Source organism: Notamacropus eugenii, chromosome 7, assembly GCF_028372415.1.
Source record: "Notamacropus eugenii isolate mMacEug1 chromosome 7, mMacEug1.pri_v2, whole genome shotgun sequence".
Classification (NCBI taxonomy): Eukaryota; Metazoa; Chordata; class Mammalia; order Diprotodontia; family Macropodidae; genus Notamacropus; species Notamacropus eugenii.
The window spans coordinates 60295153-60309727 of NC_092878.1; the positions used below are offsets into that span (position 1 = coordinate 60295153).

Consider the following 14575-nt stretch of genomic DNA (forward strand, 5'->3'; position numbering starts at 1 on the left):
TCTGAACCTACCCAAAGCAGAGGGTGGAGGGTAAGGCAAAGAGATCTAGGCTGCAGCAAAATCACTTCCCTTGTCTGGGTCTCAGTCCCCTCACTTCAGTGCTGTTAACAGCAGCTATGCTACCTGAGGGGCCATGGCACCCAACTCCGTCTTCTCTCAGGAGGACCAAGTGAGATCATGTACCTAGGAACACCTTCCAAAGGATGACTCTCGGGAAACAGAGAGCGTAATAATGATAATAAAAACAATCCATTGGCATCTCTGTATTGTCTGAATGCTCACAAACCCCACAAGGGCATCATCATCATCATCATTATTATTGTGCCCATTCTACAAATAGGGATAAGTGAGGCTCCCGTAGTCAGGTGACTTGCCCAGAGTCCACCAGCTGCAGAGTGTCTGGGTCCCATCGGTATTTGTTTCCACAGCAATCCACGGGGAGGTCAGTGAAATCCTTTCTTGACAAGAACCCCCCTATTAGTTCCACATACTGCTAGCTTTCTGTTTCCCAGGCTACTCTGACACGTGGCTGACCCCCAATCCGCTGCAGCCTGGGCCAGCAGTCAAGACCTCAGGCACCCACAACCCACCAGACTCACTTGCTCTGTGTCCATTTTCACAGGATTCAGCAGAGAAAAAAATGTAATCCACAGTCGCTCCAAGGCCCAAGGGCATTGTGGTGACCTCTGGGCGGCCTTGCTGGGGTAGGAAGTGGCTATAAACTGAAGTCAGGTTGAGGCTGTGCTGGATGGTGCCTGAAGACCTGGGGAAGGGACAAGGAGGGGCAAAACAGGCTGAGATATCACAGTTGGCAATCCCACCCACTTCCACTAACTTTACTTTAAAAAAGCCTCATGGGATTCAGCTTAGCCTTATCCTTGGTAAATTCCCACACAGGAAAACATAAGGCTGATAACTCAGTTGAGCCAAAAGGAGGAAGATGGATGGCAGATTCAGCTCCACTTGCTTGCAGTGATGGAGAAGAGTTGAGATGTAACCCAAGATGTAAAACTTCCCTTAGCCCTTTAGATTCTACAAAAAGGGGCACCCACAGGCATGCTTACAGGAGTGACATTTGGCCAATATAAGTTTATATGTCACCTAGAGACAAACAAGGATGATGGTATAGGGGAGAACAGATGGAAAAGCAGTCTGCCCTAGAGATTGGTGTTAACCAGCAGTTTGAGGAAGGGCAAATGTCACTTGTGGGGAGGTCAAGGAGAAGTCAGGGAGCAAGACACAGAAGGCTGGGGCCAGAGAAGTTTACCTCGGGAAGAAGGGTTCTGGATCAGGTGGGTCTGCTTCAGGGACAGACTGAGACCAGCCAGCAGGACGCTCTATGAAGGAGACAAGACATAGGGGTTGAGAATCCCCAGGGCAGGAGGCAGTGGTCCAGACTCCTGCCCTAAAATTCCTCTAAAAACCCCATTTGGTTTTCTGAGGAATGAAGGAGGATGAGGAAGATGGTGTTCAGGAGCCTAGGGAAAGGAATAAGGAAAACGTCAGAAGGGGTAGTGAAGAGGGTCTTCACAAGCAGAGGCTGACCCCCTAGACTACAATAATTTTCATTACTATTTTTTTTTAATTCAGCTCTATAACTTCCTTGGTATAAGGAGCTCCCAGTGAGGAACATTCCTCCACCAACACATGCGGATAACAATTCTGCAATTTATGAGCTGAGAGCATTGTTGGATTAAGGATTAAGTGACATGCTTAGAGTCACAAAGCCAGTCTGTGTTGAAGGCAGGATGCCAGGCCTTCTTGTCTCAGAGACCAAGCTACCTCACTGTGGATACTACCATCCATTAAGAATACCGTCTTACCTTTAGAGAACGTCTGAAGTAAGGGGCAAAGCACTATCACATGTATTATTTCACCTTTTTGGAAGGTGTGGACCTTTCCTTTCATGTAGGGAACTCTGGGTGTAGACATTCCTTCCTTTAACACAAATCAGCAACTCTTCTGAAACTTAGGAAAGTTGCTTGAGAAGTGACCTACCAATGGTCAGTCAAGCAGCATGGATTAGAGATGAGACCTGGGCTCTCCTGACACCAGGGCTGGCCCTCTAGACACTTAGCAATGCTGCCTCTATATTCACTTTATCCTCAGAATAACCCAATACAGTGTGTGAGCATGTGCGTGTATGTGTATGTGTCTGTGTGTATGTCTGTGTGTGTGTCTGTGTGTGTTTCTGTGTGTGTGTGTTTTTACCTTCAATATAACCACCATCATGTGTGGCACATTCTTCAGTTTTCATTTGGTGCCCAGAAATTTCATGAATTGAATTTGTAAAAAGAAATACAAACTACAAGTAAAAGTCACAGAGAGACTTGATGACCACCCTGCACTTATTCCTATAGATTTTTGTCTCTAAGAATTATCACCAATGAACTGAAAGGCCCAGGAAGCTGCACCAGTAACAGATCTGAGAAGAAAGGAAAGGCTCTGTCTACTATTACCTGGTCTAGCATCTGTCACTCCTTCAATCAAGACCAGTCCCAATGGCCGCTGGCAGGCACTGTCACAGAAGCGGAAACGAAGCAGGAAGTCCCGGCTATACTTGCGTCTCTCTATAGATACAGGACAAGCACTGGATGAGAGGAAGAAGCAAAAAGCCCCAAATGATGGGGCCTCCCAGGGATGGACCAGCATCCAGCCCAGGGCCATAGGGAACACTTGACTCAGAGGACAAAAGGCTCCTCTGAGGCATGTATTTTGAAAGCCTTGAGAATGCAGAGAGGAGTACAAGAAATCAAGGAATATATCAGAAGACCCCATGGCATGATATTCTCCCCATCTTCCTATCTTGCTGAAGAGACAGAGCTTTCTCCTGTGCTATTAAAAAAAACAGGTTATAAGCCACAGATCCAGCAGACCAGGACAGGGGCTCACCTAATCTCTTGGGGTAACAGGGAGTAATGTACTGACAGCTGTCGGTGATGCCCAAGGAGCTAGGCCACAGTGGGGTCAGCAGCTTCCGCTGGTAAAGCTGATGGGAGAAGTCTTCCTGCCCAGACACCTGCAGGGAAACAGCAGGCCAAAGGTAAAGAAACAGAGACGGAAACGGGAAAGGCTGACATGACAGCTGTTGAATGCATACAAACCCATAAATGCTATGGGTATTACATAAGCCTCCCTGTGAGGTTGCAAAATACAGCTCTACTTGAGCTAATTAAACACACCATTGTCCCCCTGGAAACATCTGCTTGTGTCCAGGAGAAAGGAAGGAAGGGATGACAAAACCTGAACTTGAGGGCATACAGCCTCTGAATTTTCACCTCTGGATAAACTCTCACCCAGATTCACAAAGAGTTGCAGTGCTCCACAGGGCCTTGTTCTGGTCATTGTAAGATGCAGCACCAAAAGATTATTTAAAAGCAAGGCCCTGACCAGCAACTTGTTTTATCCCCGATGATGGTCCTATGGTCACCTACACCTACAGCTAGAGAACCACATGCTAGATGAAACAAAGAATCCATAGTAATGGATTTTGGCAACTAAAGCCCTGTGTACTTGATCATTCCCACAGATTTTTGTCTCCAAGAATTACGACCAACTGAAAAGACCAGGAAGCTACCCCACTGACAGATCTTAAAAGGAAGAAAAGGCTCTATATCTATTATCTGGCCTAGGTGATGCTTATCAAAACATCTTTTAGTGAACGGACGCGGAACAAACAATAGTGCTACATGGTAAGCACTTCCTTACTTTAATCAGTCTCACATTTCCAATAAATGCAGCCAATGTGCCTTGATCCCTCTGCATGTACTGATGTAGCTTAAGACAATAAACTCCTCAAAATATTAACTCTCAGCAAGAAGCTCAATGTTACTGCTTAATAAAATTCTAAGTAACCTAATTACAATAAAAGCTCAGTAAGCTCTATGAACACTATGAATTCTCTTCTCTTTCTTCCCACTCTGCTCTGCCAAAGACACCCATTATGCTACACCAGAAGAGACAGAGAAAGCTTAAGTGTCCTGCCTTGGATTCCAAAGAGCAAGCATCACCCGAGAGGTCAATTCACGCTTCCCACCCAGGCACAGACCACTCAGCCAGTCTCACTGGCATTCCTTTTGGTTCACTTTCTGGAGGGGTCAGACAAGGCAAAGAGCTTTGATGAATGGAATAAAGGCACAAAGCCTGCTAAGCAAGGCAAGGGCCCCTTTCAAAGAGTGACCAGCTCTCTGAAGGAAGAACAAGAAAGCTACAGCAAGAAGGATTTAGGTCATACTATGGAGACAGTCTGATATAATAGAAAGAATTCTAAAATAAAAGTCCAGGGTTCTTTGTCCCAATGTTGCTACCATCTGGCTGTATGACCATCAACAAGTCACTTCACCTGTCTAGGCCTCAGTCCGCTCACCTGTAAGCAGGAGTGCTTAACCTTCTTTCTGTCATGGATCCCTTTTGGCTTCTGAGAATCATGTTCTTAAATGTACAGAATATATAGGAATATATAATAGGAATATGGAACAGGAATAGATATTAGAAACCAGTTACATAGAAATTAAATTATTAAAACATCTCTTAAAAGCAAGTTCACAGGCCCCAGGTTAAGAACCACTGGAATGCATGAGTTCTCAGCTCCCGTGCAGCTGTTCTATGCATCTCAGGAAATATTTCTTGACAGTGAAGAGTTTTGACCCCCATGGTGGTAAAGCTCCCAAGGAAAGCAGAGAACTAGTTTCCTCTGAAGGTAACACCCGAGAGACCTATTTAAGGGTGGTCTTACTGAAATAAAGAGGACTGAACTAGTTAAAACTTCTCAGGATCCTTTCCAGTCCTTTGACCATATGATTATGAAAAAGCATCTTTTCCAGAGTAGTCACAATAACAATGCTAAGAGCTAAGAATCAAAAGGAAACACAAGAATCATCTATTGCTGCCTCATTCTTGTGCCTTCTAGCTGGTGACTATTTAAATCATCCCAGGTGGACGACTGCCTCTTCTTAAAGAACTTTAGAATTGGAAGGGACCTTAGAGGCCTCTAGGGCAACCTCCCATCCAATGCAGGAATTCCTTATACAACATATCTCTGATATTTATAGTAATCCAGACACATACATCTCTGGGATGACAAGCTCACTGTCTAATTTCATGGCTGGAGCCCAATAATTATCATCTTGAGTCAAAGTCTGACTTTTCACAACTTCCACATATTGGTTCTAGAGGTCTCTGAACGAACATGGAATAAGCCAACTCCGAGTTCCAACCAGATACCATGCTTCCCTTGAAATAGCTGAAGATGGCCATTACGCCTCCTCCCTATAACTTTTTCTTCTCCAGGCTCCTCCAGGGTCCTTGAAATTATTCTTTATATGAAATGATGTCCATCAACATCAACCTATTAACCTATTAACTCTATTAACTCTCTAGCTTGTCCCACCAAAATTGCCTTGAACTTACTGTACCCCTGACAGACTGTAAACTCTTGGAAGGAAGAGTTTCATTTTGTCTATAAATTTCCAGGGCCCAGGACAGTGACTGGAACACAGAAAGTGCTAATGAATGATTAATTGAATGACTCTCTCATAAAATGAGAGATGCTCAGAATTTAAGATGATGTTCTGGAAGTGCCCTGACCAACACAACATTTCCTTCCGTTCAGTCTCTAAGGCCTGCCTCAGTCATCCCAGCACAGTATTCCAGCCCCTGGTGGTCAGAAAGCTCTTCCTCAGGCTCAAAGGAACTCACCCCCCGTTTTAACCAAAGCCAATTTCCTCATATTTTGCCCTTTAGGGGCAAAACTCAAGCAGCCTCTATATAAAAATCCGTTACAATTTTGATGGAAGTTATGGAGTCACCCCATAGGTAACCCACCTCTCCTCCTTGTTGTTCTTTACCCTAAAGCGCCACTCTTTCCCTGTCCCTGGCTGCCAGGGCCAATAAGCACTTTACCTTCCAAGCTGGCATGCCTTGGTACTGGAGCTGTCCATTCCTGATGAAGTTGTAGAGGGGTGAGTCAGGGACAGAGTTTAGGTCTCCGCACAAGATGATGGGGCAGTAACTGCCATCTGCCAACCTTGCCACTTTATCCACTTCAGCCAGGAGGATGGCCACTTGAGCTAGCTTGACATCACCCCTGCGGGGGTTGTACAGCACATGTGTGTTGGCCACACACAGGGGACCTATGGTTATCTGCCCCAAGCTCTCTGGCACCAGTGGCTGTAGCAGCAGAACCAATCCCACATTATCCCGGTTAAGGAGTTCCAAGCCAGGCCGGAAATACTCCACAGGACTGGCACAGAGCAGTCGGAACCGGGTATGTTTGTAGCAAACAGCACAGCCATCCGTCTTACACCCAGTCCTCCTCTTGTAGAAACAAGTAAAGCCTGTGAGGGAAACCACAACCAGTGAGAGGGGTCATAGAGTCAAAGGCCAGGGTCCTCTGGCTAATGATATTGGTCTAAATAAAGCATCACAACACTTCCACTACTCACCTCTGGGGTTTGTAGCCCTTGCCAGTTTCTTACTTCTGCAAGGCTTTCTCTCTAGCTATATTCAGATGAATGGATGATAGGAAAGGGCAGGAGGGCAGAGATGTGTGAGAATAAGTAGAGAAAGGGAAGCCCTCCTTCACTGGGAATGAAAGGCTTACCCACAGGAGTAGGAAATTCGCTCACTTTCAGCAAAGCAAAGGAATCCGGGATGCATTAAGGTCCAGAGAGGAAAAGAGGGAGTCCCTCAGACAGAGGGAAGAGAGCAGAAGACCTTCAGAGACATCTCCATCCAACAGCCCCCACAGGATTACATTACCCATCATCCGCAGAGTTGGCTCTATTTGTTCCCAGTAGTGGTCTTCCTGAACCTCTTGGAGACAAAGAATCTGGGAAATCAACAAAGAGATCAATTACTCAGAGGATACAAGTACGTGCAGAAAAGGGGCGCCCACCTCCGGCTGGCAGGCAGAGTGCTGGTGACACCTCTACTCTAGGATGTGGCACTGAGACCAATGTGGAAGATGCCAAGGGAGTAAGAGGGGGGTGCGCTGAAAAGCAACAAAATTCCTACAATCATTGATCATTTCCCCTAAATCCCTTTCAGTGAACCCCAGTCTAAAAGAGAAGTCAACCAAAACCCAAGGTCTGGATTTTCCTATTCCCTTAATAACTCCATCCTCACTCATCACCATACAAAGACTTTGTACGCTCTGGAATTCTAAAGAGGGTTTCTGTTATGATTCTGCCTGACTAACTTCAGGGAGGGACTTGCTCTTCAATGTGATCCCAAATGCCTTGTCAGGATGGAATAAATGCAACTGTATTATGGTTATGGAAAAGTCCCAACGGGAGGAAGCCCAGTGCAGTAGGACACTATTCCCAACTCACATCAGGGTCCCAGTGCTGGAATTCCTGAACAAGGTTGGAGAATCGATAATTCCAGTTCAGAATGTCCGGATGGCAGTGCAGGTAGAGCTCAGAGCTCTGTTGGACCAGATCCTGGGCCAGGATATTATACGACATGACAGTAAACTGGAACTGAGGAGCCTCCCCTGAGTCCAGGCCCTGAGGATCCGGCTGGATGGAGAGATCCTCCCATTCTCTCCACAAGATTTCTATAGACAGGAGACAGATCCAAGAAAATTGTGTGTCACCAGGTACAGAGGGAGGGGAGGACTCCTCCTTCCCCTCATGGCTCCCCACTTTGCTCCCCAGTGATCCCTATTTTCAAACCCATCCAGTTATTAATGGCCTTGCTTTTCTTCTTTTTCCCTGGCACCCCAACTCTCCACCTGGTAATCTAAAATTCCTGCACAGAAATTTCCTATTAAATTTAAGCTCTTTCAGGGTAAAGAATGTCATCATCTTTGTATACTCACCACCCACCATCACTATACCTTACACACAGTGGGTGTGTTGAACTGAATGACCGACCACCTCTGATCAATATAAGGCATCTTTATAAGGGCACTGCTGACAGATAACTATTTTCACTGGCAGGGTACCTTCTAGAGAGGAGGTACTTAATAAACGCTCACTGATCTATTACTGATGGGACATATGCACACATTGATGAGGTCAGGCCAAGCTGATGTTAAAGACTTTACTGCTATGACCTCAGCCCCAGGCTTGGCTCATTCCCCTTTGTATAAAAGTGGCAGCTCAGCACACTGAAGAAAAAGCAGGGTTGGAATCCATGACTCATCTATTCTCCTCCATCTTCTTGGGTAACATGGTCTAATGGAAAAAGCCCTAGATTGAAGAGACTCAGGTTCTACTCCCAGCTCATTCATTAACTAGCTGCAAGATCACTAGTAATTCACTTTCTCTACTTTATAAAATGAGAGGAGTTGGGCAAGATAAACTCCAGAGTTTCCTTTCAGTTCTAACATTCCATGATTATACAAACAACATATGTCAGAGGCAGAGTCGTCCCTTGAAATCCTAAAAACTGTGTAGCTTGTGCTCTGTCCCATAGTAAGACTGCCTTCCAACCTACCCCTTCCCTACCTCCATCCTTTGGTTCAACTTTTGGTTACTCACCATGATAAGGTATTTCAACTGGAGGAGGCTGCAACTGACCAAGACCTTCAAAGGGCCAGACTGGTGCCTCTTCCTCTGACACTGACTCTGGTGCTATGCTCCAAGCCACTACTGCAGGGTCCTCTTCCCATCGCTCTGTGGCAAGGGTGCCCACAGGCAGGACAGCACAATCTGCAAACTGGGGTCCTGCCTGCATCGGGACAGCAGTCCACACTGTGCCATCCACACCTTCCAGCTGCTCCTCTCCTGGGATCCCCGCCAAGTCAGAGAAGGGCTCCTCTAGGGTCTCCGTAGCCCGTAGGTCACTCAGCTGAACGTTGGACCACTTGTCCTCTGAAAGAGCATCCCGCTGCCCTTCAGGGCTTGCCATCAAGAGAGCCAAGCTGCCCGAGGCCAGTCCCTTCTCTAGAGGAGGCCCCTCACTGACAGATGTGGGCAGCCTGCTCGCCCCTTCCTCTCGCCACTGATGCAGCAAGCCTTCCCGCTCCTCCTGGTCTAGACCCCGAGGGGCCATGGCAAAGCCACCCTCCACCTGGGGGGTCGAGCTCTTTGCCAGGAGAGCATTTTTCCGACACGTGAAGAAAGCATCTGTTAGAAAAGTCAACACATTAGGTTACAGGGTAATTATCCTTGCTCTACACTACATTTTTCACCCCAAATGGACAAGAATCATTTATAACATTTTACTTGCCAACAATAAAGCAACTGAAAAAGAATACTGTGAAATTATAATGGTCAAGTTTGGTTCTAAGGAAGAGATATGAGAAGACACATGCATAGTTCCTTAACTGTTGCACAGTAGAGAACCATGGGTCCCCTATAACAAATAAGTAAGAAAGTCTAGTAGGCAAGAAGGTAGGCCATCTGGTCAAACTAAAGCATCCTCTTTTTGCATTCTCTTAACATCGAAAGGTGACAAAATACTACAGCAGCTTGCAGAGTTTCAGGGAAAATAAGTTTTAAATACAAGTTTAAAATAAGTACAACCATCATTTATTGATCACTTGCTATGGCAGAGGTTCTTAATCGTCTTTCATGTCATGATCCCTTTGGCAGGTAAAGCCTATGGACTCCTTCTCAGAGTAATGCTTTTAAATGAATAAAATATATAGAAATTACAAAGGAAACTAACTCTACTGAAATAGTTATCAAAATATTGTTTTACAAAAGTTCACAGACCTGTGGGTATGGAGCACTGCATATAATGTCAGACTCTTTTAGCTATGTTGGTTAGTTTCACAGGACTTTTTTTCTTGCTTCCTATTTTTTATTCTTTATTGAAAAGGGTTGGTTCACTAGGAAAATGTATAAAGAGGGATATAGCATGTGGGAAATATAAATGAAGTAAAAATGAAACCAGAATAGATTAATAAAAATGTATTTATAAAAATATTTCTAGTATTGGATAGGATTCCTCCCATAGTCCTAAGCACAGGTTCATTTATCCAGAGACTAGGTAGGTTTGTGGACACTTTAACTTTTGAAATAAGGGGTATGGAAGAGTAGAAAGAACCCCAGAGAAAGAGTCTGGATCATAGAATCACAGATTTAGAGCCAGGAAGTTCCTTAGTGCTCTTCTAGTCCAATCTTGTAATTTTTCAGATGAAGAAACTCAGGCCCAGCTAGAAATTAAGGTAAAACAGTAGAAAGCACAGTCCAACCAAGACCAAGGTCCTCTGACAGTGTTCTTTACGCTGGTACCATGATGGAGACCTGGGATTCAGTCCTAATATGCTGCACGCATCCATGTGACCTTGGGAATATCAAGTTCCTTTTCTGGGCTTCACATTTCTCTTTTGTACAATGTGGGGTTTAGCCTAGATTATCTCTAACGTTCCTTTTCGACATTAAATTCTGATTTTGTGTTTTGTATGACTTCACATATATAATTGGCATGGTGCTTGTCTTCTCAATGGGTGGGGTAGAGCTGGAGAGAGTGAAAGAATTTGGAACTCAAAATTTTTTAAAAATGAATATTAAAATAAAGTGTAATTACTAAAAATACATAAGTTCTGGGATTTCAATAAACACAAACCAAGAGGAAAAGGCCTCTAAAAAGTCAGAAGAGGTATCGTGAAGCCTATTAACTAGAACTTACATGATTTATTCCACAGAAAATGCCCTAAGGCCCTCACACAGCACCTATTTGCTATAACTACATACAAGTCTAACAAGCTTGGTTACCCGGAGTCTTAGCCCACAACAGATTAAAAGCAAGATGTGACAGCTGAAAGCCTGAGAAGAGACATGAATCAAGGTAGACAAGACAACTAAAAATCACACAGTCTCAGCCAAATTAGCCTAACGGGTCAGTCCGTGATAGCATTACTGTTATTTTAATCCATTTCAATAAAGTGATATTCATAATCACGACCTTGAATCATCAAGTAAGGATATTACAATGTGTTCTATTTAAGAAAGCAGGAAAGCCCAATATACATTTTAGAAAAGCTTTCCTTCCTTAATGACCAAAATTTTAAACATCTTGGCACCTCGTGGGGGAAGCCTATTATCTGGAAAACTCACTTATACAGAAACAGCTCCTTCCTCAATGACACCAGTGCCCAGACAAATGAGACCTTATGGTAGAGCAAGGACTCAATAAACACGGGTTTATTCATGAATTTACTATTATACACCAAAGTTCCTTAGAACTGCTCCCTCCCCAGTTTGCAGAGGTGGGGCTCTATTAGTGCAGAATATTGCACATATAAACAGGGCTGCTGTGTTCACTGGTTTTGTGAAACTGCTTTGGTTTCCTATTTTTTAAATATTTTAAAAAAGGAATAGCTAGCGTAGGAGTGGAGTGGGATACATTCAGTAGTGTAGGTGATGTAAAACTATCAACAAAAGTAAGATTTTGTTATAAAGTTTAGGTGCTCTGGGTAGCCAGATGGCATAATGAATAGAGCACTGGACTTGGAATCAGGAAGACCCATCTTCTTGAGTCAGATACCTACTAGTTGTGTGACCCTGGGCAAGTCACTATATCCTGTTTGCCTCATTTCCTCATCTAGAGAAAGAACTGGAAAACCACTCCAGGATGGGGTCACAAAGAATTGGACATGATCGAACACCACCACCTTAGGAGCTCTACAAAAACTCTCAAGGGAGAGGAGGGAAGTCTCAAACTGTACAAGGCTCTGAGATTTGACAAAGTGAAGTCAGACAGTGCAAATGAAACCCAGGAAGAGAGGGGGAATGACCAAAAAACAAGAACTCCAGTTTCCATTAAGTTTTTCTAAGTAACGCCCCTAAGAATAATCAAATAGGGACCATCTCCCATCCTAGTCTTTAGGAGGCTGAGAATGATTAAAATAGACACAAAGACTCAGTATGAACCTCTGAGTTCAATTTAACCCAAGCCACTCACTGGTTGTGAGGATATTCGGCAAATCCCTTTGCCTCCCTAGACCGCTACAACCTGTAAATGGAACAGGTTAGCCTAGCTAATCTCCAGGGTCCTTTGTAGTTGACAGTCTATGACCCCCAAATGTTTCCATACCCTGAAAATGTGGGCTAAGGCCAGTGACTGACAAGGAAACTATACCAGTTATGGTATACTGTCAAGCGGATGGGATTTTATCAGTGGAAATGACATTCAAGAAAACGCTTACTATCCGTTTTGCTGTGGACCTTAAGGACCACATGACTTTTCCTTGTGTCTTGCAGCTAAAACCCTCTGCCCCATGGGGCAGATGGAGTTGTCTCCCCCATCAGAATGTGGGTACCTCAAGGGCAACCACTGATTAGTTTTGTCTATGAATCCCTCATGCTTAGCATAAAGCTTTGTGCATAATAAGTGTTCAGTAAATACCTTTCTATTAATTCATTCTTACCACTAACCACCAGAATAGACACAAGTAGATGAGAGGTGTTCAGGCTGATGGTTCTAGTATATTAATCAGTAGACAAGACCTTGGCCCATAGACATAGTCTCCCCCAAAGTAAAGAGAATGGAGAATAGGTTCCAAATCTTGGCTCCTATCTCCCTCTTATCATGCTCTTCCCCTCTAAGAGAGGGAGATACTTCTAAGTCCTTAGCATAGAGCCTGGCACACAATAAGCCCTCAATAAATGCTTCTTTCTTCCTCTTCCCTTCTAGCCTTGCTAAAGGAGGCAAGAAAACCTGCTAAGGAAGAAAGAAGACACCCTGATCAGCCTGGGTTAAGGTCAGCCTGGGGCTAAATAAATACAACCAATGTTTATGAATCACTTATTGTGGTGAAGGGGGTTCTTAACCTTTTCTGTGTGGAGTCCCTTTGGCAAGTGAAGCCCATGGGCCCCTTCTCAGAATAATGCTTTTACATGAATAAAATACACAAGATTACAAAAGAAACCAATTCTATATACTGAGATAGTTATTAAAAAAAATTTTTAGACACCCTGCACTATAACAACATACAATGATGTCATCAAGGAATGAGATGTTTTCACATATGTGAATTTTCCAGAATATGGGCTTAAATCCCACAGATGCCCAAATTTTTAAAAAAATTTGAGTCATCATGGAAGATAAATTTCCTAGGATATAGGGTGCTCTGAAAAGTCTGCATGTAGTTTAAATCTATTAAAGCCCACACTGAAAGCTTTGTAAAATTTTCTAAAGTACAGGGTGCCCCCAAAAGTCTGCTCCTGGCTTAAAATCCAAAAAAGCTCACTTTTAAAGCTTTGTAAAGTCTCCGAGATCCTGGGGTGCCTCCCAGAAGTCTGCATGCAAGTTTAAATCTATTAAAGCTTAAAGCGCGATGAAAACGCTCAAGGTTCTGGTCCACCCGGAACACGGCGCTTCGCCTTCAGTGAAGCCCACCTCCATAACCCCCTGCTTAGCGTCTCTGAGGCCAGCGGCCTGGGACAGGTAGGTCTGGCCGTGTTCCCATCGGGTATAGTCATGACTGTTTTTTCTTGGGGGGGAGGGTCGGACGTTAGAACCAGGCAGCTCCAAGTCCGCAGTACCGGCCCGGAGCCGCACCCCCAGCCCAGGGCACCTCTGCCAGTCCCCCGCCCCAGGGAGCCCCGGGGCGGAGGCCCCCCGCCGGGACCCTGCAGAACCAGCGGTTCCAGCTGCGACGATCCCTCCGCCACAGGCCGGAGGCGAAGCGGCCGCGGCCGCAGCACTCCCGGCCCCGCGGACAGCTCCCGCCGCGCCGGCCGCGGGGGGAGGGGGGCGGAGGCGGGCTTCCGGGGCGGAGGGGAGGGGTCCGCACGGGCAGCGCCGAGGGCGGGGGTCCCGGTACCTGAGAGGACGCGGCACAGGCGCGCCGCGGGCAGCAGCAGGTAACAGAGGCACGACCCGATCATCCCGGGCTGCGGGGCTGGGCCGCCCGCCCTTCCACCGGGCCTCCCCGCAGCCGCCGCGCCCACGTGGTGCCGCCGGCCCTCCCGCCGCTCCCTCTTCAACAACAACTTTATTGGGAGCGTGCGCGCCAGGCGCGCGGAGACCACGGGGGTGCCCAGGTTACCAAAACAACCGGCGGCCAGCTGCCCCACCCCCACTCCTTTTCCCTGCTCCCTCCGGGAGGACGCCCCCTTCCCTGCGGTAGACCAGTCTCACCCTCGTTGGGGCGCTGCGGGGCCCAATCAATCAACCACCGAGCGGCAGCTCCGCCTGTGCCTCCCAGCGCAGGCCCCGCCCCTCAAACGCAGGCCCCGCCCCTCCAAACGCAGGTCCCGCCCCTTCAAACGCAGGCTCCGCCCCTCCCCTTTGCCTCGTCAGCCTAGAGCTTCCACACACGCCCCACCCCCTCCCTGCCCCCCAGGGAACCTAGACTCTCTCCCCTGCAGCGCGCACATGTTACAGAAGAGAAATTCACAAAATGCTTACACATCATTTTGTCCTCACGAAACTTAGGACGCATATTCTATTAATTAATTCTAATATTAATCCCCATTTTACAAAGGAGGAAAATCTGAAGCTAGGGCAGTTGCTCGGGGTCACACAGCTTGGTTTAGGTTGAGATTTGAACTCAGGTCCTCCAGACCGTGAGGTTCAGTGTTCTACCCAAGGCACCACCTAACAGCAAGGTTGTGTTTGTCCTTCCTTTCTGAAGAAGACCAGGCCATCAGAGAATGATGACATGACTTGCCCT

General features: G+C 46.1%; 1 protein-coding gene across 5 annotated transcripts in view; it reads right to left on the reverse strand.

The window, feature by feature from the left end:
* The window catches only part of ANGEL1 (angel homolog 1), a 112542-nt gene that overhangs the window by 2440 nt on the left and 95527 nt on the right, over nt 1–14575 (reverse strand). For 2 of the 5 annotated variants that reach the window (XM_072623166.1, XM_072623164.1), the window contains 8 exons: nt 8487–9074; nt 7332–7558; nt 6760–6829; nt 5902–6335; nt 2893–3019; nt 2460–2570; nt 1268–1337; nt 600–763 (listed from right to left, as the gene is read on the reverse strand). In XM_072623166.1, coding sequence (XP_072479267.1) covers nt 600–763; nt 1268–1337; nt 2460–2570; nt 2893–3019; nt 5902–6335; nt 6760–6829; nt 7332–7558; nt 8487–9074 — 1791 coding nt within the window. Of the gene's footprint in view, nt 1–599; nt 764–1267; nt 1338–2459; nt 2571–2892; nt 3020–5901; nt 6336–6759; nt 6830–7331; nt 7559–8486; nt 9075–13147; nt 13276–13723; nt 14138–14575 lie in introns of those variants that run through there. The other 3 variants (XM_072623169.1, XM_072623167.1, XM_072623168.1) reach the window with 3 other exon arrangements.